This window comes from Lipophrys pholis (genome assembly GCF_963383615.2).
Source record: "Lipophrys pholis genome assembly, chromosome: 22".
Taxonomy (NCBI): domain Eukaryota; kingdom Metazoa; phylum Chordata; class Actinopteri; order Blenniiformes; family Blenniidae; genus Lipophrys; species Lipophrys pholis.
Window position 1 is genome coordinate 7,655,535 of NC_137644.1, and position 22,047 is coordinate 7,677,581.

The window sequence follows — 22,047 nt, forward strand, 5'->3', positions numbered from 1 at the left end:
AAGTGATGCTTTTCCCAGTTTTATTTTTTTTCTTTTATTCCTCTGCAGTGTGTGTGAGTGTGTCTGGTTTTATTGACTTTGCTTCCCTTTTTATAACAGGCCGAGGAGGAAAAAAAAACATTGGTGCCGTCGCGCTGAAAGGTCAATGAAGGAGTTGGCTTGAAAATATCTGTAATGTTGTTTTGGACATGCGCACACGGCCGATGCCATATTGGAAACGGGGGCAGCTGAAAGACGTCGCTCCGCGCGAGAGAGCGAGCGACAGAGGAGGGAGAGAGAGAGATAGAGAGGAGAGAGAGAAAGAGAGGGGAGACAGAGTGAGAGAGAGAAAGAAAGAGAGAAAGAGAGAAACCTGCGGGGGTCTCCAGGAGGAGAGGCGAGCCACACACGCACGAACTCGGACAGGTAAGACAGGTGACGGCTCGTGCGTCCCTGCTGCGTCTTCGGAATAAAGACGTCGGAGTTATTCTCTCTTCTCCTCCTCCTCCGCTTCTGAGGAAGAAGAGAGAGAGAGAGAGAGAAATAGAGAGAGAGAGAGAGAAGAAAAAAACGCTCACGAGGCGGTTTCTGTAGAAACGAGGAGGAAAAATAGTCGCGAGGATCCGTCCGCGAGCCCAACTTCACTCCAAGTGTCTCTGTCTCTCACGCGCTGAATTTCATGACGTCTGTCGCGTGGCATTCCGGTATTTATCGCGGTGTTTTTCCTGCTTTATTCTTAAAAAACTAATATTATTACAATGCTTATAACGAGCTAAATAAGAAATGTGTATTTTTTTTAAATAAATCCCGGATTTCCACGCAGTATTTCTGCAAGTTTTTTTTATGGATTCACGCTGTTTCGCTTCATCGTGAGTCATGTGGGATTTTTTTTCTCGTCACACTTGAGGTGCGTATTTAAAAAAAAAAAAAATGTTTTTTTTTAAACGTCGGAAAACACCGGACACTGCCAAAATGTCAAAGCACTTTCAACATGGCGGGTTGTTCTGGTGTTTGGTTAAAGAGGAGCAAAAAAAAAAAAAAACGCTTCAAAATCTTTGAAGGAGGAAAAAATACAACGGCGGCAGATAGCGCGCCCGGTCCGGTTTCTTTGGGTAGATACAAGAGAGGTTTAGTCAATTAAATTCAAAGTGTGGATGTGCTGAGTCCGGGGGAGTTTTTTTCCGCTGCAGTTGTGAGTGCGTAAAGTCGAAGAGTGTGACTGGCTGCGAAGCCGCAGCAGCACAGCGGCTGGACGGACGGCTACACCCTCAGCCTCCTCTTCCTCATGTCACTTCACGTTTCCTCTTTCACTTTTATCATTCAGGCAGTTTGAAAATAAAAGCCACCCACTCCCCGTAAAACCTCACAGATTGAGTTTATTCCCCTCGTTATTGTCTGCTGGAGTAAATTACGCAGCGATTACGCAGATAATTGGGTTAAACCGCGCGTTATCTATTTAATTATTCCCATTTTTTTTCTTTCTCTTCTGAAAATCCTTTCCCATTATTCCAGAGGATTCTTCATCCAGATTAGATTCGTCACAATAAAATGCCGCATGTTGTGGAAGTTTGCATGAATAAATGATGCTTTCAGACTTCTTTTTGCTCCTAAAGATATATATGATATTTCATATATATATATATATATTGTCTTTTCCATGGAGATAAAAGAAACAGAAAAAGAAGGAATGGAAAACATGAGCATGAATGTGAAATACATATGAAGCATCTTCTCTGCAGGGAGGGATCAATATGAGTGGGCTGCATGTTTTGATGATTTGAGCTGTTTTTTTGTTTTTTTTCTTCCTTCAAACGATCCACTATTTTAATGCGTTGTGTCTGTCTCCCGATGAGCGATTGCGTGCTAATGTAATCATCGCTGTGTCAGGAGTTCCTTTCTCTTTGTTTCTGCTGCTGGCAAACTAACTCTCAGCTTGTATTTGAATAAAGGGAGACTGTAGGCAAATATGAGCGAGGACTGAGATGTGCAGTCTCCGAGCTGTGGCTTGTGTTGAACACATTGAGCAAGTGTAGGAAGTTGTTTCCAGCGTCTTGATGTGGAAAGAAACGCCGACTTGCTGTACTGTCTTCCTCCCTCTGGTTTGATTTTATATTGGGGGGGGGGGGGGGGCATTTGTTGCTCGTGCTTCATCATTTTACACTTTGCTGATCTCAGCGTGCATCGCAGGCTGTTGCAGCCGAGCAAAGAAAACACACTGCCTGCATTGTGTTTGTGTCCATGTTCAAAAATTGTGAGAAACAGTGGACAAATTGTTTCATCCAGACGCCCCGTTGCCAATAAGAAACAACTCTTGGATGGGTTTTAAAAGAGGAGAGCCTAATAGGGAGTAATGCAATAAAACCCAAGCCCATGCAGTGGTAGTTAATCTCCTAAATCCCCCATTAAATCTTTGGCATGGATGAGTTTAGAGAAAGGCAGAAGGACAACACGTGGATGCCCAGCGTCCCATCAGGGGCTAATCAATTTTTTGAAAAAAATAAAAGAAAGAAAAAAGTCCTCTCAATCTGAGGCAACAAATGTCCCTGTGTCTGAGATTAACACTCCCAGACCGGCTTAATCCCCCCAGGACATAATCTGGGCTGTTTCCTCCAGGGCGAGCGCTGTAGACGCTGCCCTCTCCTGCAGAGACTGCTCTGGAAAGTGGCTGGGTTTAAAGATGGAGGAAGAAGGGAAGACAGGTGACCATGACAGCCGGAGAACGAACAAAAGCCCCGGCTGGGATGGTTTTCCTCCCCTCGGGGTTCAAAAACTTGTTTAACTAGTGGGGAGTGGAATAAACAACTAAACATCCTTCTGCAGGTAGACCGGCCCTGTTATTTACCTTTTTATCACAAAAACATCACGTTCGAGAAGTAAAAAAGTGCCTTTTTAGCAGCATCCACCCGCTTGTTTCCATTTCTAAACGTGACCTTCTTGAAAAAATAAATAATTTAAAAGGAAAGCGTCTTTTTATAAATGCATATAGATGCTCAGAAATGTAGGTTGTGTGTAACGAGAACATTCTTGAAGACCTCAGGGAAACGTATGAGTGTCATAAATAAAATAAAAAAAGGGGTGGGGGGGGGGGGTGGGGGGGGAGTAAAATATATGACCTTTAAGATTCCAGAAGGTATTCAAAAGTTTTCGGAGATGATAAATACAACGGGGTGAATTTTAGGGGAAATATCTCTCAAAATGTGCTGTTTTCCAGGATACTCAAATCACCGAGTGTCTTTTTTAACAGGAATAATATCTTCCTAATGCTGTTTTTATCTGGTTGTTGTATTTAATTTGCTATTTCATTACCTTTTTAATGTTTCTGCTACATTCTTTCATATTTTTGAGCTTGTTTATATCAATTCTGACATTTTAAGTGTTTTTTTTTGTTGGTATATGTCAGTTAAAGCTGTTTTTATAGTCAATTTCTGTCGTATTTAACTTGATGATTTAGTGTCATCATCCTTTAATTTGGCCCGAAGAGAGTTTTGTGTTTGAAGTTAAAACAGAACTAAACCACAAATGAAGAGAAGCCAAGGAAAACTATTGAATTGTGGAAATAACAGAAGAATAGAGACCGCGAGACAATAAGAAAAACACATGGAAAGTTATCCTGAGTTAAAAAAAGGAAGCTGATCATTACAAATGTCAACTTTGCAGGAATTTTCCGAACATATGGAGGCAAACTGTCTGTTTTTATGTGGTTTATCATTGGTCTGTTGTATTTCTTTTGTTATTCAATTACCTTTTTAAAGCGTCTGCTACTTTCCTTCATGTTTTTTAGTTTGGATTTATATAAATTCTGACTATTTTTCAGTGAGTTTTTGTTGTTATATGTCAGTTAAATTAGTTTTTTCTCTGTTGGTTTCTCCTCCAGCAGATTTAACTTCCTGAGGATTCAGTGCTAACGTACTTTAATTTGGCCCAAAGAGAGTTTTCCACCCATACATTTGGAAAATTCCTGCATTCCACATGAGTTTTTTCTTGCCGTCCAGTGGCTGCTTGTTTCTATTATTTATGTACTTTATCCACGTTTTAATAGTTTTTATTTCTATCTTTTCTGCCAACATGTGACAGCTTCCCTTAACTTCTCTTCATATATACTCTCTGTGTGGTTTGAACACTTGATCTTAGAGCTTTTATTTTTGTTTCTATCACACCAGTAGAAAGTTGAGGACATATTAATTACATTCCCTCCTGGTCTAAAACTGAGAATTTGGTCTTGAGTCAAGTCTTGGAGAAGAGGTTTCCTTATTTTTAGTGTCGTGGTTTTACTTTTTCGTATCATTTATCTCTGTTGTTTGTTGTTTTTCAGTTTATTTGCTTTGCTTTATGAGTTTCTGTCAGTCTGGTTCACTTGTTGTTGGCATTTGTTCATTTCTATCAGGATAGATTTAAATTTCCCGCCATCCCAAACCTGTTATTCAGCGCTAAAACATTTAAATTGGCAAAGTAAGAACAACCGTGTAATAAATTATGCAATCCATGTGGGAAAAAACTGACAACTTGCTTAAAAAATGGCTGATTCCAAATAAACATGTCGAGCCTTGTTTCTTCAACTACATAGCTCAAGATCAGTTTGTCTGTCTTTGTGTTCTAGTTGTATTTTTCTATTATTTATGTATATTTTCTACATTTTCAGTTGTTTCCATGAGCTTCTGGGAGATTTTAAATTTTTATGTATGTCAGTTCAGTGAATTTCTATTAGTCTACATCTGATCGTGTCACTTTCTTTTTGGAATTTGACATAAAACCATAAAATCTGTCGTGATAAGAGGTTAAACATGTCATTAAACATGTGACACACTTGGAGCACATTTGAATTAAATGTGTTCAGTTCAGCCTTCGACCTGCAGTCTCTCTGCAGATTTAGGTGCTTTTTTATTTTGGTGAAGTCATTTTCCACATATCTGTTGAACCTTTGTAGATTTGAAGAATGTCTCGGCTGTTTTTCTATTGTTTATCTATTATAGACATCATTTATTATATTTTTGTCACTTTCTGTTAATCTATGTCCACTTTATTTGTTGTTTGGCTATTCTATTTCAGCTCCATTAATGCAAATTTACATTATTTACTTCTGACATCATTAAATATGCAACATTACTGACATTGTGTGTTTGATGCGACAACTTCTGTCCATCAAACAATGTGTTAGAATTAACCATTATTTACAGATTAGATTACTTAATTGGGTGTTTGACCTTTAAATATACCATCAAAAGGTAAAAATAGCAGCTAGTCTTCAGAATCCACTTCAGATCATTAACAGATTATTGGAACAGGATCAGTTTAATGACCTGTTGACTGATGAGTCCAGTAATAGCAGGGAATATTTTGGAGAGTCAGAGAGAGAGAGCGAGAGAGAGAGAGCGAGAGAGAGAGAGAGAGAGAGAGAGAGAGAGAGAGAGAGAGAGAGAGAGAGAGAGAGAGAGAGAGAGAGAGAGAGAGAGAGAGAGAGAGAGAGAGAGAGAGAGAGAGAGAGAGAGAGAGAGAGAGAGAGAGAGAGAGAGAGAGACATGTTAAACGTGCAGAGCAGCTGAGAACCAAAACAAACACAAACACTATATCTGTCTGTGGGGGTCAGACTGCGTGTGCAGTACAAGACAAACTTGCAACAGGGCTGCGATTCAGCACTTTTCCCGTCAATAGATTGATTGTTCGGCGTGTTAAATTGGCTTATTGTTGGAAAAGTGGACAAACATTAATAATCAGATTAAGATGATATTAAAAAAAAAAGACGCAGTGATTAACAGTTTCTCTTGAGATCGATAGATATTTTTTGCTGATTATTGGATTATTGTGACGCAGGATTATAACCCGTCACTAAGTTTCAGACCACCAAAGTTCCTGTGTGGGAAAATGAAGCCTTTTAAGAGGATAAAAAAAAAAAGGATTGAAGAGCTGCTGTGAGCTGCTCCTCCTACTATTTAATATACCAGGGTTTGAGTGGACTTTGATGAGTTTTAATGAGCGTTGTTGAGAGCCGTGTGCTGACGACAGTAGTGGATCACAGTGAGAGAGAGAGAGAGAGAGGAGGAGGAGGAGGAGAGAGAGGGAGGAGAGGGAGGAGGAGGAGAGAGGGCAGCGAGCAGCGTCATGTGAGCCAAATTAGCTCAGCTTGTTTACGCAATGGATGTATGCCTGAGCCACTGTGGGACGTCAGTGTGTTTGTGTGTGTGTGTGTGTGTTTGTGTGTGGGGGATGACACACACACACACACACACACACACACACACACACACACACACACACACACACACACACACACACACACACACACACACACACACACACACACACACACACACACACACACACACACACACAGTGGGGTGGTTGTGCAGACTGTCACAGCCTTTGTACTGGAGCCTCACAGTTCTACAAACACATGCAGCTTCAACAGGAGCTCGAGTGTTTTTCATTTTCTCTGCTTTTTTTTCTTCTTTTTCTTTTCTTACCAGAAAACCTTTTCTTCCTCAGAGGATTGTTGTTGTTGTTTTTTTTGTTGTTTTTTTCTTGTCTGGCATCACAGCATGGGTGGCCCAGGTAGTTGGTAGGATTGGAGAGTTGTTGTTTTGAAGTGGAGAAGTTGTTTTGGGGCTGATTTGAGGAGAGACGGCAGCGTGCATCGCGGCTAATTGCCAGGTTGATGAAAGTGGGTGGGAGTGGGAGAGTGAGTCAGTGGCGAAGGGACTGCGTGACCGAGCGCGGCCAGCAGCAAAGACACAAACATGCTCCAATACTGCGACGGTGAGCATTTATAACATTTTCTTGTGTTGTTTGTTGGTTAAAGACCTCTAAGTGTTTTGTTTTTCCCTCCTGAAAAAAGCATTTGCATGAGATAATTCTTCGGCTGTGCTCATTTTCAATGTTTTGATAGTGAGGCAGTTTCTATTATGCTTCTATCCTGAGGACTTCCTGCATGGAGATGCCTGAAGCAGCGGTCAACTGGAGGTTAAAGAAGTGAGCTTGTATTTTGGAGGTTGCCAGGGTTGAATCCTCTCTATCAGAGCAGGGGTGTCATGCAGCCCAATTGCATCCTGAGTGGCGAAGGGAAAATAGTGACATAATAACCTTTAAATGTAAAGTTTTTCCTTTGTTGTGGTGCAGCGTATTCGGGATGAAAAGGTCTATTTTTTTTCACAAAACCAAGCAATTGCTATAGAAAATAACTACAATCTCAACATACAGCCAATTTTAATGTAACTTTCTCATGCTGAATACAGTGAAATGTTCAAAAAACTGCATGCGTGTCTACTTTGCTGTCTTTCATGGCAAAATCACCGATATCTCAGCTCTGGTCTCGGTGTCATGTCGTGTCCCTACTCTTAAGAAATCTGTTAAAAAAAAAAATCTATATTTTCCTTGAGATTTTTACAAGCAGCATCCCAACAGAACACGGCTCACCTGTAATTAAAGTCGACTATGAATAGGAGGAATTAGAAGTGGTTGTAGTAGTTCTGTTGTTGTGAAGAAACTAGACGTGTGGAGGAAGTTTGCCAAGGGAGAGAGAGACACACATTTTACAACTTGTTCTTCAGTAATTACATTTATTAATACAATTTAAAGCCAAGCCAAGATGTGGGCATCATAAGGCCACATGGCCATCAGGGTGTCACGGGGAAATCCGCAATCAAATGGAAGTGACTGTGATTATTGACTTTATCGCATATAAAATGGTCACATTTCCACCTCATTGGCTATTATTTCATTGTTAGTTGTGTCTAGCACCTTGGCTATCAGAGCTCGCAGTTGTTTCTTCACAACATTAGTGTTTTACAATGGAATCTTTTTTCATTTATTGAACTCGCTGAGCAACAGTCGCTCATAAAAATCATGTTTAAAAAAAACCCCTGATGTTTATCAAATGATTATTCTTATTCAGCAAAATTCAAATGAACTTAAATTGGAATAATAAGTAAAAAGGGATAGAGGAGTAAAACCTGTTAAAGCTTTTATTAAACTGACTTTCATGCAAGTGTTTTATTTTTTTGTAATTATTTTGCGTGCTTGTTGTAATTTTCTTGTAATCTGGTGGTTCATACGCTATTGATTTAGTTTCATTACCTTCTATTTACAGAACCTCGGTCTTGTTTACTGAGATCAAGTCAAACATAAAGGTCAAATCATGATTTTAATTTATTTTAATCTAAGAAAATTTCAATTATGAAGAAGCTTTTGTGCAAAACTGTACAAGTGACCGGCGCAAAGATCCCAAGACCTCGTATTAATCTCTAATTAGAATAAGCATGTGTTCTTTTGTACATTTTATTTGAAATGTGAGATCTGTAGCATCATGGTGTGAGTTTCGGATTAATTGCTGTTTGTGAGAATTTCCAGCTCTTCTCCGGTTTTAAATATGTCTGATGTGTGCTGTTTGTTCTGCTGTTGAAGCAGCCTTGATCCCTATGAGGGGGTATGACTTTTTACAGAAGAGGCAGGATGTGTAGATTACAGGGCAAACCACAGCCAGATTATTTCTGATATAAAATAGTTTTTTTCCAAGTTAGTCTTGCTTATTTGGACTTTATTGTCTTTGCCTTTAAACTCTGATGCTATAGAGATGAAGCGGAAAGCTTTGGCTTGGCGCAATGAGACAGTTAAGCACTTCTACAAAGTGTTTAATGACACAGGATGTGCAGAACTTCAGGATTTAGTGAAGTATTTTCATCACTTATGAAAACAAAGTCCAGATGAGTGTTTTTCTGCAGGAATAAGGATGAAATGTAAGCAGTAATAAACCATATTTACAGAGATGAAAACACTCTTTGGCATTATGAGGCAGCAGGTTCTCACCTTCAGGAGTATTACAACTGGATATAACTTTACCAGGTCTTTTACCAGGAGAAAATCTGATTTGAAGTCACTGACTGGTTGAATGAAAAGAAAATATTTTCAGGGCTTGTTTAATGTGTTTGTTTTGTATAAAGTGTTACAGCCAATGGATGAAGTCCCACCTAAAATCAATCAGTAGAGTAATAAACCACCTTAAAGGAGGAAGAAAATGAGAAAAAAAAAGTCACAAAATTACTCAAATTTACTGATAATTTTTTGTCCTTGATATCAAAACTTTCCAGACAATACATGAGCCCAGATAGGACATTTTTTTTAACGCAGTATAATCACTGTGGCCTGACATTAAATATTTTACTTGTGTTCCTGTTTTAGTTTCCACATTAAGCTGGCGAGGCATCAACCTGCAACTTCTCTGAACTCAAACTCTCCAGGCAAACCTCATTTGTTGCTGCTCCGCTCGTGTCATTCCAGTTCTTCTACTTTGTTGGACTCTGATTGGTTATCTGATAGAGGTTCGCTTCGGTATGCAAACACACGCAGCCGGCACACAACGTGCATGCGGCACATTAGAAGGCCGGAGAGGAGGAGGAACCAAATTACAGGTTCCACACTCGAATGTGAAAATGACTTTAGTTTCACTTTGAAAACGGCTTTTATCTCTTGTTTTGTGTTTTGTTTTGTTTTCCTCCTCGGGGATTCCCCAGAGAACATCTGACTTACGCTTGAATCATGTGTTTATTAAGTCCATACAAGCAGCAGCTTCTGAAGAACTGCAGTGTGAAATATTTCCTGAGTTTTCCAAAGAAATTCTCACAAAAATAGTTTTGGATTTTACTCGAGCGAACCTGCCGAGTCCTCTAATTGCTGCATCTGTGCGAGTGATTACCAGTAAAACTGGATTTCTCCTGACAGTTGGAAGCTGGTTGATTATTATATAAACTGTTGGACTGATTGATTTGTATTTTGTGCTGCAGGGTTGTGGAGGAACGTTGACAATGCAGTGAGTAACAGTGGAGCAACCTCAGGTCAAAGGTCAACGCTTACCCGGTAGCGGTGGGTTCAGGATGCAGTCCCGCCCTCAGGAGCAGCCGCTGGCCTTCACCGCCGTGAAGCTGCACGGTCCCACCAACGGCAAGGAGGAGGAGCTGAACTCGGGTAAGAGGACGGAGAGTCTTTGTAATCTCCGAACGATTCCAGCGGACTGCAGACAAAACCAAACAACTGAACAAGAGCTAAATTAAAGATAAAACGCAGGAACAAGACTGATTTTGAAACAAGCTGGTCTTTTACAACATAACTGTCTAAGGCCTCGTCTGGACGACAATTTTTTCATCTGAAAACGCAAAACGTCTATTTGTTTTATGTGTTCGTTTACACGACAACGGTGGTCGGAGACACTGAAAACGCAATTTTTTGAGAACGCTACAACTTCGTCTTCATGGAAACAGAGGAAAATGACAATTTTCTGAAACGCTGCGACTCCTCATGAACACCATGGTCGTATTAAATAGTTCTTCTACACATGTTCAGTAGATAAACAATAACAACAATGGCGTCCTCCAGAGTGTCATGACTTACAGTCCATATTCTCCTTGGACTTGGTAGTCTTATAGTTGGCACTCATCGTAATAACAATCCAACTTGGTCATAATAAAAACATCGGCGTATATTTGTCTGTCGATCTGTCTGTTTGTATGTCTGTGAGCAAGATTACGTCAAAACTACTGGACGGACTTGGTCGAAATTTTCACCACAGATAGATATTATTCCAATAAAGATTCCATTCAATTTTGGAGGTGATCTGGAAACATTTTGGTTTTCTGAGTCCAGGTCAACTTGTGTTGCAAACGTATCATTATTATGATTTAAAGATTGTGCGATATTTACACTTTAATTCAAAACATATAAACATGAAAGAAAAATGTGATTGATCGATTAGTTCGGAAATATTTTACCAACATCTAATCAAGAAAGGAAGTTTCAGAAAAGTAGTATTTTCCACCCTGTTTCCACCACCGTTTCCACGGAGATGGAGTCGTAGCGTTTTTGAAAAGTTGAGTTTTCAGTGTCTCAGAGAACAGTTGTCGTGGAAACAGGCCCTTTGTCGAACCTGTATTTACTTCAGAATGCAAAGATTTGGAACCAGTGGCTCCAGTAAGGTCATTGTGTTGTCAGATTAACGTCCACAGCGATATAAACGAACAAGAACACACTCAAACCGAAACATAATGTGGACATTTCATACATAATTAACAGGAAAAGAATTCAATGCGCCGGGGGAAAGTGAACGATCGCGTCTCCATGAGAGACATTAGTGTCGCATATCGCAGCTCTTCTACCTGCACAGTCCTCTGAATAAAGAACGACCTGTGTGTATTTACGAGCGTGGGTGTGTGTGTGTGTTCAGATGCCGAAATCATGGAGGTGGAGGAGGAGGAGGCGGAGTTTAACTGGGAGGAGTACATGGAGGAGAAGGGGGCCAACGCCGCCCCCCACACCACCTTCAAACACGTGAGTGTCCCGTCCCTCGCCAGATCCTTTAAACACAGCCCCGCCGATAAGTGGCACGTGCACACATCCTTTAACGACACACTGGAGGCAGCAGAGCCATCGCCTCTGATTCAGTGTGACGCACGCCGTGCTCAACCACCTCCACTTCTTTTGACACAACTAATTACTGACTCATATGGAGACAATACAGCAGATGCACATAAACAACATGCTGTTTATGGAGCTCACATAGACACCAATAATGTCAATATTTCCTGTGTCCTCGGCCTTGGAGAACACGGTCAAGTAATATTATTGCAGTTACGTTTGTTCTGCTGTATTTAGTATGTAGTGACGCCAAGCACCGAGCACCAGAAAAGGTATTCAAATGAAGTAAATGTGAATTAAAAGTGAACTTAAGGCGAAATCATAGACGTGAGGCAATCGTGAGTTATATTAAAGAGAAAAAAGAAAAGAAAAAATATTAAACAGTTAACCTCGTCTGTTAGGGAGTTAATTTAACTCTTCGTCTGCCTAAACACTCATCAAAATCGCTTAATTTTGGAGGATCTACTGGAAATACGTGTCTTTTTTTTTTTAGGTTATTTTAAGTGTGACTGAATGAGTTTTTGCAGTGCAACAGCATTTCTGGAGGATAATTTTAGAGCTCTCACTCATTTCTCTGCCTCTCTGGCTTCACTCAGACCTTAAAATGGGTCAAAAATCAATTTGAAAGTCTTTTCACAAACAGCTGCTCTGAGCACTTTTAGCAGAAGTTGTACTTCTGCCGGGGATATATTTAGCTTTCTTTGGTTTTCGCTGTGCCAGATTGATTAGAAACAAACAGCATACAGTAGTTTGCCTTGACATTTAGGTTTTCTTGTGTAGTTTTTGGACAGTAAAAAGATTCTGTATTGTGGAATCAGTTGGTTTAAATTCAGTCATGGTAGTTTGTGGTTTGTTGTTCATCTTTTTGTGAGATAAAATTATTAAAAGTAGGAAAAAATATATAAATTTCAAGGTTTCTGAGACATAAACAAGTATATTTTTGAGTTGTCAATCTTTAATGAGATTTTCAGGTGATTTCTGTTGCTTCCTCATCCATTCTGTTTCCTATGAAAGCTTGACAATAGAACTTTATGACTTTAAGAAGCTTTTTCTCTTAACTTGTGTTTTTATTGAATTTGCAAATCTAAAGTAAGAAACTTAAGCACAATGCAGTGTATTTGCCAGATTCTGTTCATCATTGAGAGACCGTTTTTAAAATAAGTGCTTCTTTTCATGTCAATAAAAACAGCTTGATTATTTTCTGCCGCGTGTGATACAGACGGCGAGATTTTAATCTGAAGAGCCAGGAAAAGCTTCTCCTGAAATCGGATTCATCACAATTTAAAAATAACGCCTCACATCTGAAAAAGAAATCTACTGCTGTGACGCAGAGTCTTCATGATTGGAACGGATTTGCTGCCTGAATCAGATTTATTTATTTTTTTACCGTGTGGTTAGGTATATTTTATCAAGTGACGCGTATCTGATTCTCGCTATTACATTTACCAACATTGTCGGCGCAAACTGCGAAGCCGCTAAAATGGATGGAGATATGTGTTGGATGTTAATCTCGTGGTGCCTGAGAAGTTCGCCAAACTTCGCCAAGATTTTTGGCCGTGCTACAAAAGGCTCACTGGGATTTCGTGTTGGAAACTTGGGACTTTGTTACTCAAACGCATCGTGACCGCCGCTCCACAGCCGCCGCTACAATATGCTGCGATCATTTCCTCCTCTCCAAAAACACTGAGAAGTCGTGTGACATCCTCAGCTGACCACTGCACCAGATTTTTCCTCGCATAGCCTCCACGCTTCGCATTTATTTACCACGTGTTCACTATTAATGAGAAACAATAAGCTCGATGGCCGCAGATCTGACGCGGCGTTAAGAAAAACCGATCAGCCTGAAACTCGAACTTCCCAGAAGTGGAAAGTGTTTGGGGTTGAATGTGGAGGCGCCGCGCTGAACCCCGTGTGCAGGTCGGCCGCATGTCTGCAGTCGCATCCACCTGTCACATCCACCTGTCACATCCACCTGTCACATCCACCTGTGTCCACTTCCACAGGAGCCGCACCACACCTTCTATTGTGCGGCGAAATAATCCCCCTCGGTGTCTGATGTGAATGAACAGATCGATGCTCGTTAAAGTTGCTGATTTGTAGCTTTCCCCGATCCCAAAATAGCTGAAGGAGCTAATGAGTGTTCCTCTAAATGTTGTTGTTCTTGGGGCTTGATGCTAAGCTCAGCAGAACGGCCGCGGTGCCAAAACCGTGATGAATTTACTTCACAAGGCGAAGCTGAATACATTCATAATGACCAGATGGTAATTAGATTGTGTTTTTTTGTTCCCCTTCACTGAAGACAATGAGGGCGATGCTTTTTCAAACCACTGATTAAACGCTTGGATTTGGAAATTATCTTTTTGTGCAATTCTAGGGAGCCGTTCCTCATAAACACAGCTCAGCGTCTTTTGAGTGTTTTTTTTTTTTTTTGTATAAAGGGGCTTTCTGCTAAATCTATATCAGATTTATTTTCTTATTATTTTAGTGTCAGCTGTTTAAGCCTCAGAAATACTTTATCTTTGTTGGTCTGGTTAAAAGTTAGCGTTGAATCAAATCCCTTGTGAAAAAAATAGCAGATAAACTTCACTTTTTAACGCTCAGAGGCCTTTACAAGACCGATCACACACATACAACCTGCTCAACACACTTTAACCACAGTCAATAACATATCAGTTTTTACACAGCAGAAACCTTATGTTAGACTTTATGATTATGATGTAAAACATCAAATCTCAATACACTGACATAAAGCTTCACAGTGTGATAGTTACCACATTTCTCATCAAGTTTCCCTTTAAAAATTTACAAAATCCTTTCAAACAATAAAGCTGTTTATATCTTCATAAATCCTTGTCTTGAATTATAGCGTGAGACCAAACAGCTTTTATACCAGGTCGCGTGAAGCTTCTTATATTGTTTCTTTCATTATTTTATTAAAGTCTTTTTTATCAGTAAATGTGTTCAATCTAATTTTATGTCCAAATATGGTAATGTTCCATATTACCTTGATTCATGTAATATTGTGGCAAACTTGAAACCTTTTACTATATAAAACAGTGCATTTAATAATAGGATGTTATTATATGTTGACAGGTGTGATACTGATCCACTGTTATATTTACACCAGGGGTGTCAAACTCATTTTAGTTTAGTACATACGGTCCAATTTCATCTAGAGTGGGTCGGACCAGTAAAATAGTGTTTTAGTAAACCTTTACATTTAAACTTTTCTTTGTCGTGGCGCAGAGTATACGTGATGAAAATGTCAATATTTTTGTGAAACCAAACAATTACTATGAAAAATGACTACAATCTCAACATAAAGTCAATTTTAATGAAACTTTCTGGTGCAAAATACAGTGAAATGTCCCCAAAAAACCCTTCTCTAATAGCTGTTGCATTATGGGAGTTTACATGGCTGACAACATGGCTTTGAGGCTAGTTTGATATCTTTCATGGCAGCATCATCGATATCTCAGCTCGCGTCTTAATGTTTTCTGTGTCCCCTACACTTGTTGACAAATATTGTTTTGTTGGAAGTTTTTCTGATTTTCTTGGCGGTTTAGCCAGATTGGAGCTTCTTGTGGGCTGGTTTTGTCCCACAGGCAACAGTTAAAAACTACATATACACAGATTTGGGCAACCGCTGTGCCTTTTAGCAATCTAATGTCTTCATTAGATTTTCATGAGTGTCTTATGATAATTTCAGATTTTGAGCAGAAAAAGACCTTCTTGTGTTCCCTGGTTGATCCCTGACTCCAGTTTGGGAGCCACTGTTTAAGGACATCATAAAGTTTGCTGTTTCTTTAAAGCAAACATGTTCAAACTATGGCTCTGCGGGCGAACAACTGTCCATTATCATTTTTTTTAACAGAAATAATCTAGCATTTTTTATGTAACTAACATTGATATTTCTCGATGTAATTCACTAGAGCAAATAAAGCTAAAAGTAAATCTTCCTGAAAAATATTTGACCCTCCTCACCAAAACAATGACGACAAGGCTTTGGCTGCGTTAGCTCGTTACATCACAGCGGCGGGCCAGATGGGCGGCTAAACGCGGAGGCCTTTATCCACGTCGGATGACTCCGCATTTGACCGACAGGCCAGCTGTCTGCCTCCATGAAGCTCAGAGGCTTCAGGAGAGGACTGATGGGGAGGCTCGAGGGGGGTGGGGGGGCCCTCCGCTGGTGATTTAAGATTTACAGAAGTGTGTCAGTGTTTCAGCTGCTTACATCAGTCGGAGCGGTGAGCGTAATCAGGAGCCAGATTAGAATACGTGGTTTTTTTTTTATGAGTGCCGCCGCGATGTTGGACAAACCGTCTGTGTGGTTGTTTCGGGCGGACGCCGTCTCCAGGGAGGCTAAATTGCCTTGTTGGTAAGTGGATTGAGTCACTGGGAAACAGACCATGAATTCCCCAGAAAAAAAATGTGATTCAGTAAAGTGCAGCCCTCATATCTCTCCGTCTCTCTCGCGCTCTCTGCCTGGACAAATTGAAACAGTGATTTCTCTTGGGCCTGCACACACAACTCCCACCTCCCCCTACACACACACACACACACACACACACACGCTCTCTTACATAAGCCAGCCAGAGTGATACAGCACGTTTGCATTGTTGCAGCAGGAAGTCACGGGGCTGTTTGCATTGTGTTTATTTCTAAGATGTTGGCTTTTCCATTCACTCGTGTGTGCGTGTGTGTGTGTGTGTGTGTGTGTGTGTGTGTGTGTGTGTGTGTGTGTGTGTGTGTGTGTGTGTGTGTGTGTGTGTGTGTGTGTGTGTGTGTGTGTGTGTGTGTTGAATGCGAACATCCTGTTGGGCTTGTAGTGTTCAAGGATTGCATGGTGGCCCGTGGCTATGGTGGGGATGCATTATGCCGCGCTGCATTCATACACAGATTTATTGCTTTTCTCCGAGCACAAGGGCAACCTGAAAGGCTTTTTGTTTAGCAACAGAGCGGCGAAGCTAGAATGTTTTTAGAAAAGCAGCCAGCTTCAATAAATCTCACCTGTGCTCACCTCACTTCCTGGTTGGAGCTCTCTGTAACGTCACAGTTTAATTTAATTTAATTCACATGGCGCCACTATTCCGACATATTTTTATAATCAGAATCACTTTCTTCTTGTTAAAATAGCTTTTATGGGCAGTTTGAGTTCCTCTGCACAAAACAAACCCAAGAAAACCTCTAACACGCATCAAATTCAGCTCATAAGTTGCATAAGGAGAATAAAGATGTATATTGTTGTAAGATGTAAGTTTAGCTCAGGGGTCTGCAACCTGACTCCCTGAAGATTTCAGAGAATTATACATAAATAAGCATTTTATCTTATTTTTAGCTTTTCAAAAGGAATAAGAGTCCTTTAGAAAGTAACTGGTGTGTAAATCATTTCGGTTGAAAAGGGGTTTTAACTATAATGACTATAACTAAAATGGGAAAAAATAGCAAAATAACACCTTTGAGAAAAAAAAAACTGAAAATAACTAGAAATTCCTAAAGGGGAAAAACGCTTAAAGCTGAAGTAAAAATGTGCACAACAGAACGAGAAATTGTTAAAAAGGTCAAATGTCAAAATTCTCTAAAAGGGAGGGTGAAACTGCTAAAATCAGCTACAAAAGCAGCTGAAAATGTAATGAAATGTTTCCCATCCTAAATTGTAATTGCAACTTCATTTAATGCAAATTTGTGTGTGTATACAAACTGAACGTGAAGCTCTCAGAGCTGTGTCAGCATCATTTTAAAGGTTGAATGTGTTTTCTTGCTCTACTGAAATTTGATTTGGTGGAAAGTGACAAAAACTTTAGTTCATGAAGGCAGCAGAGCCCTGGTTTAGGGCAAAACTGTTAAGTTTGGTCAAATATACATTTTTTTCTTCTGAAATTTGAGGTTGCTGATTACAGCATTTTGTATAAATATTTACTCAACAACATTTTCAACTGAAAACAGAAAAAAACTTTTGTCGTGTGCTTGGTGTCACTGACAACACAACTTTTTAAAAAACGCTTTAACCCGGTCTCCGTGGAAACGGGGAAAACGCAACTTTACCAGGGTTGAATTCCTGGAAATACTACATTTCACCACGCTGCAGTTTTTTGTTTATCAGTCTTGATCGGGACAGGAATCGCAGTATCAGATGGGGTTCATTATCAAAGCCACTTCATTTAGAGGTGAAACTGAAAGCGAGAACGCTCAATTAGTCAGTTGTAAACCTTGGCTGCACAGATAAAAGCTGTGCACACACAGATACGGTGCGGTGAGTCAGCCGTGAGTCAGCACGCACTCTGGAAACTTCTGCTGGAGCTTTACAGGCAGTTTGAGAAAACTTGTGACACGCAATAAATGTGGCTCGTAAATCACATGAAGAGATTATTAAACAGGATGTATTGGGAATTAAGTTGAGGGTAAAACTGATATTTATTTAATTAAAACACGTTTCTTTATGAAAATGATCTCTAAGTTATAAAGCTAAGTTAAGCACCGCAAACTATGCGTTGTCTAGATAAACTCACACAATAGTCAGTTTACAACATTTACTGGAGTTTTAATGACAGATTAGTTAAAAATCTACTAGAAGTTTATGAAAAGAAAATAAATGAGTTAAAAGAAATTGTAACAGTAAGTCTGATGTTGTGATTATTTCTTGCATTTCTCTTTATGAGATATAAACTTTTACTATCAGTTCCCAAATCATTCTTTTTTATATTGTATAACTTTAATCATTAATGAATTTCCTGGTCAGTGAACCAATCAACTTATTATTGTAGGTAATAATGAGTTCATAATTGTAATAAACCACCTTGTTACAACCACTAATGTCATAATTTTGGCCTTTTTTTTAACACATTAAAGACAATAATATGACAACTATTTCATCCATTAGAAGTGTTTTGATGAGTAACCTGCATAAAACCTGCAAAAAAGAATTTAAAGAAATTCAGACCTATTCATGTATTATTAGGATTTTTTTAATGCTACTTCAAGAATGGAATAATGTCAGAATGTTAATACGATAATGAATCAAAAATCTTATTACACTATTGCCAAGTTATTAGTTAATGGGCTTTATTACATTAAAAAAGCTAAAATTATTCCAGTTTTTGCAGGTATGTTGTTGTTATAGCAGACCTCAAGTTCTTTCTTCTAAGTGGACTGAGATCTCAGGTGCTGCTGGCAGGTTTTTGGATCAAGCAGAATAAAACCACAGTATCTGAAACCTGCTGTGCCCCCCTCCCCACCCACCTCCCTCCACCAGGTGGAGGTCAGCCTACAGAGCAGCTTCCAGCCCGGCATGAAGTTGGAGGTGGCCAATAAGAGCAGCCCGGACACCTTCTGGGTGGCCACCATCATCACCACCTGCGGCCAGCTGCTGCTGCTGCGCTTCAGCGGCTACGGAGACGACCGCAAGGCCGACTTCTGGTGTGACGTCATGACGGCCGAGCTGCACCCGGTGGGCTGGTGCGCACAGAACCACAAGACCCTCATGCCCCCCGAAGGTAGGATGCACACTGAGGCACGCACGCCTACGTTCACATACACATACACACGCACATACATGCATACACACACACAGTCACATGCCCCACAACCACACACATAGACACATAGGCGCACGCACAGACACACACACGTGCGAGCACAGGCATGCACTCACATGGACACACACTCACATGGACACACACTCACATGGACACACACTCACATGGACACACACACACACACACACACACACACACACACACACACACACACACACACACACACACACCGTCGTTGAAATATGGCAAAAAATGTCTTTGAACACTAATTACATTCAAAAGTTCCCTTGAATCCACCAGTGGACGTTTTTAACTTCTAACTGCTCTTTTAGGCACATTGGTTTAAATCAGACTTTAGAATATGAGATCGATGTAAGAGACATTAATTCGATCAAGTGTAAATAACTATGAAATTCTAATTCTCCTGAGACTTTGCGTAATGATCAATCCAGACAGTGTAACTGAATTCACGGTCATATAATGTTAAGATAAGATAAGATAAGATAAGATATCCTTTATTTATCCCACATGTGGAGAAATTTGCAGTGGTACAACAGGATAGTAAAGAGAAAGAAGCACACATAGCAGAAACTTAATTGTGCTTATATACTGTATACTGATTTGAAACAGGAAAAATGTGTTGAATGCACTCAAATCAGACTTTAAAACGACATAACCGTCAAGATCTCAGTTCAAATGGTAAATACTCAGATCTCTTAATTACTTTGATTGCAGTATACATGTATTACGTTGAATAATTATGATTCCGAAATATTCTCACTTTTTCAAAATAATAAATCAATAAAATTCTAATTAATCCAGTCATTTATCATGATTATTCTTATTACAACTGTTGATATTAAAATGGTTAAAAAAAAAAAAACTTTAAAATTCGGTGTGACTGTTCTGCAATAGGAACCAATAAAAAAAAAGACTAAACGAACCAGATGGGAGGATTAAAAAAAACCTCCTGAAGTTCAGACCGTCAACTCGTCTCTCCGCTCACCTTCTCGTGGTTTCACCTGCCGCCGGCCTCAGACAGACGACTCCCCCTCAGCTCATTTATTTCCCTCCACGCCGTCGCGTTGATGGATGGCGGTGGAGACGACCTGGATCCACCCGTCCCTCACAACGGCTCCACGTGTCCTTTTCACTCGGCGCCGGCCCCTCGTTCGCCCACCGACCTTATCGTTCGTCTCCTGGAAGAAACCCGGACGCTCATGAAACGTCGGTGCTCACGTCCTGGAGGAAGAAAACATCAGTTCGGAATTATTTCATTGTTACGAGTCAGTGTCAGTCAGTCAAGCTTCACGATTCAGAAGAAAATCACAAAGGAAAAACAACAAATATATATACTTACATACTGTGTACATGCCGTCACACCTACGTTCACTCAGAGACACGAAGCCATATAATCACACGTCATTGTATGTACTTATACACACCCTAAATACCCTAAATAAATCAAAGGTGGATAACTATTGAATGCCATGTCCACCTATTTACCATTTACTAAACAGATTTGATCTCATCTCAAACTTGAAAAGATTTATGAAGTGAAATGTAAAATTTATTTATCTTTGAACTCAAATGATCCTAAAAGTTCTTAAGACTTAAAATTGCAATCGATGAAAGAAACAACAAATTGAAATGTAAAAAAATTTAAGAAAATTACCAAACAATAATAATAATATTGATAATAATATTTATCTATTTATCTGATGTCACTTTTCGAAAGAAAGTAAAAGCTATGAATGGATGATGTTTTATTCAAACCAAAGTTTAAACTGCTTATTACAGAAAATAAAACTACCGTACAAAACAGGAAAAATAAAACAACTAACAAAACAAAAGTGCATTTTTAAATAAGAACAGTAATAAAGTGTTATGTGACCCTTGTAATTTATGGAGAAAAAGTTCAAACACTGTAGAAAACCCAGTCCCGAGAGAAACAAAGATGTTTTCTGTCCACGCTGAACTGCATCGAGAAACAATTAAAATAGTTAACGTAGGGCCCGCCTCGCTTCTCAAGGAAACACAAACTAGTACGGCTTGTAAAGCTGGTTGTACTGATCGTTGTTTAACTAACTGAAATAAAGACGATCGGGAGATTAGTTATTCTCCGATTACAAAATTCCAAAGGTCCAGGACGAACAATTGTGAACGTCGAGAAAACAACTGCAATAATCTGAGTGGTTAACCACACCCAGGACCAAATAAACCAAACCTCTGTGTCTAAAGAGCCAAATACCTCAACCTCCTCCCTTTGGGTTTCACTCCTGAACAATACCACAATGAAGTATTCATTGGGATTATGGTACAGAAAGAGTTGAGATTAACCGCAGCTTGCACAGGTTTTCTTTAGTGGCCACCTCGACAAACACAAAGCCCACAGCTATCTGACGGATTTAAGCACATCAAACACCAAATATCACATTCTATAGGAAAAACTCTTCCTACATGAATCAAACAAGCTGGAGTTATATAATACTTTGTTTTAACTAACCTCACGTCAGCAGCTCCTATTAACCATCTGCAAGACAGCTTCTCCTTTGCGTTTCCCCTTTTTCCTCTTTTAAATGATGATGGATAACCGACATGTCTACACATTATGTGACGCAAACTGAAGCGTAAATCACGTAACAGCTGCAGTGCAGTTTGTTTTGTTTTTCAATTCCCGAAAGGAGCTTCTGCAACACACTGTCAATTTGTGACCCCCCCCCCCCCCCAAAAAAAGTACCCTGTTTTTCCATTTCAAGGTTTTGCATCATGTTGTGCAAATTTCTGTCTGTGTGCTGCTTACTCAGCTAGAATATGAGAGCAGAGTGTATTTTTGGGTGCTCACACCTGCGTTACAGTTTACCTGTTTTATTTGTTTTCTTTCGTTTGTTTGTTTCTCAGATAACATTTACCTGAGAAAAGGTAAGCGGCTCTAACAGTGCCTCTGACTAACTACCTGCCCGGCTCACTAGTGGCTAACATGTAATCAACACTGTCAGTGGCTTGGCCTGAGGGCTGCATGTACAGCGCGCTTCCTCATCCTCCTCCTCCTCCTCCTCCTCCTCCTCCGCTGCCCCCCCTCCTCCACAGAGAACGACCTCACAGCTCAGTCGTCATTGCTTTGCCTTTTCTTGCATGT

General features: G+C 39.9%; 1 protein-coding gene across 2 annotated transcripts in view; it reads left to right on the forward strand.

Moving 5' to 3' along the window:
- The first annotated feature begins 208 nt into the window (after positions 1–208).
- The window catches only part of sfmbt2 (Scm like with four mbt domains 2), a 47,415-nt gene continuing 25,576 nt past the window's right edge, over positions 209–22,047 (forward strand). The window contains exons 1-5 of one of the 2 annotated variants that reach the window (XM_080491752.1): positions 209–405; positions 9,750–9,930; positions 11,183–11,286; positions 18,626–18,866; positions 21,810–21,830. In XM_080491752.1, coding sequence (XP_080347878.1) covers positions 9,840–9,930; positions 11,183–11,286; positions 18,626–18,866; positions 21,810–21,830 — 457 coding nt within the window. In that variant the 5' untranslated portion in view covers positions 209–405; positions 9,750–9,839. The remainder of the gene's footprint in view (positions 406–9,749; positions 9,931–11,182; positions 11,287–18,625; positions 18,867–21,809; positions 21,831–22,047) is intronic. The other variant, XM_080491753.1, reaches the window with a different exon arrangement.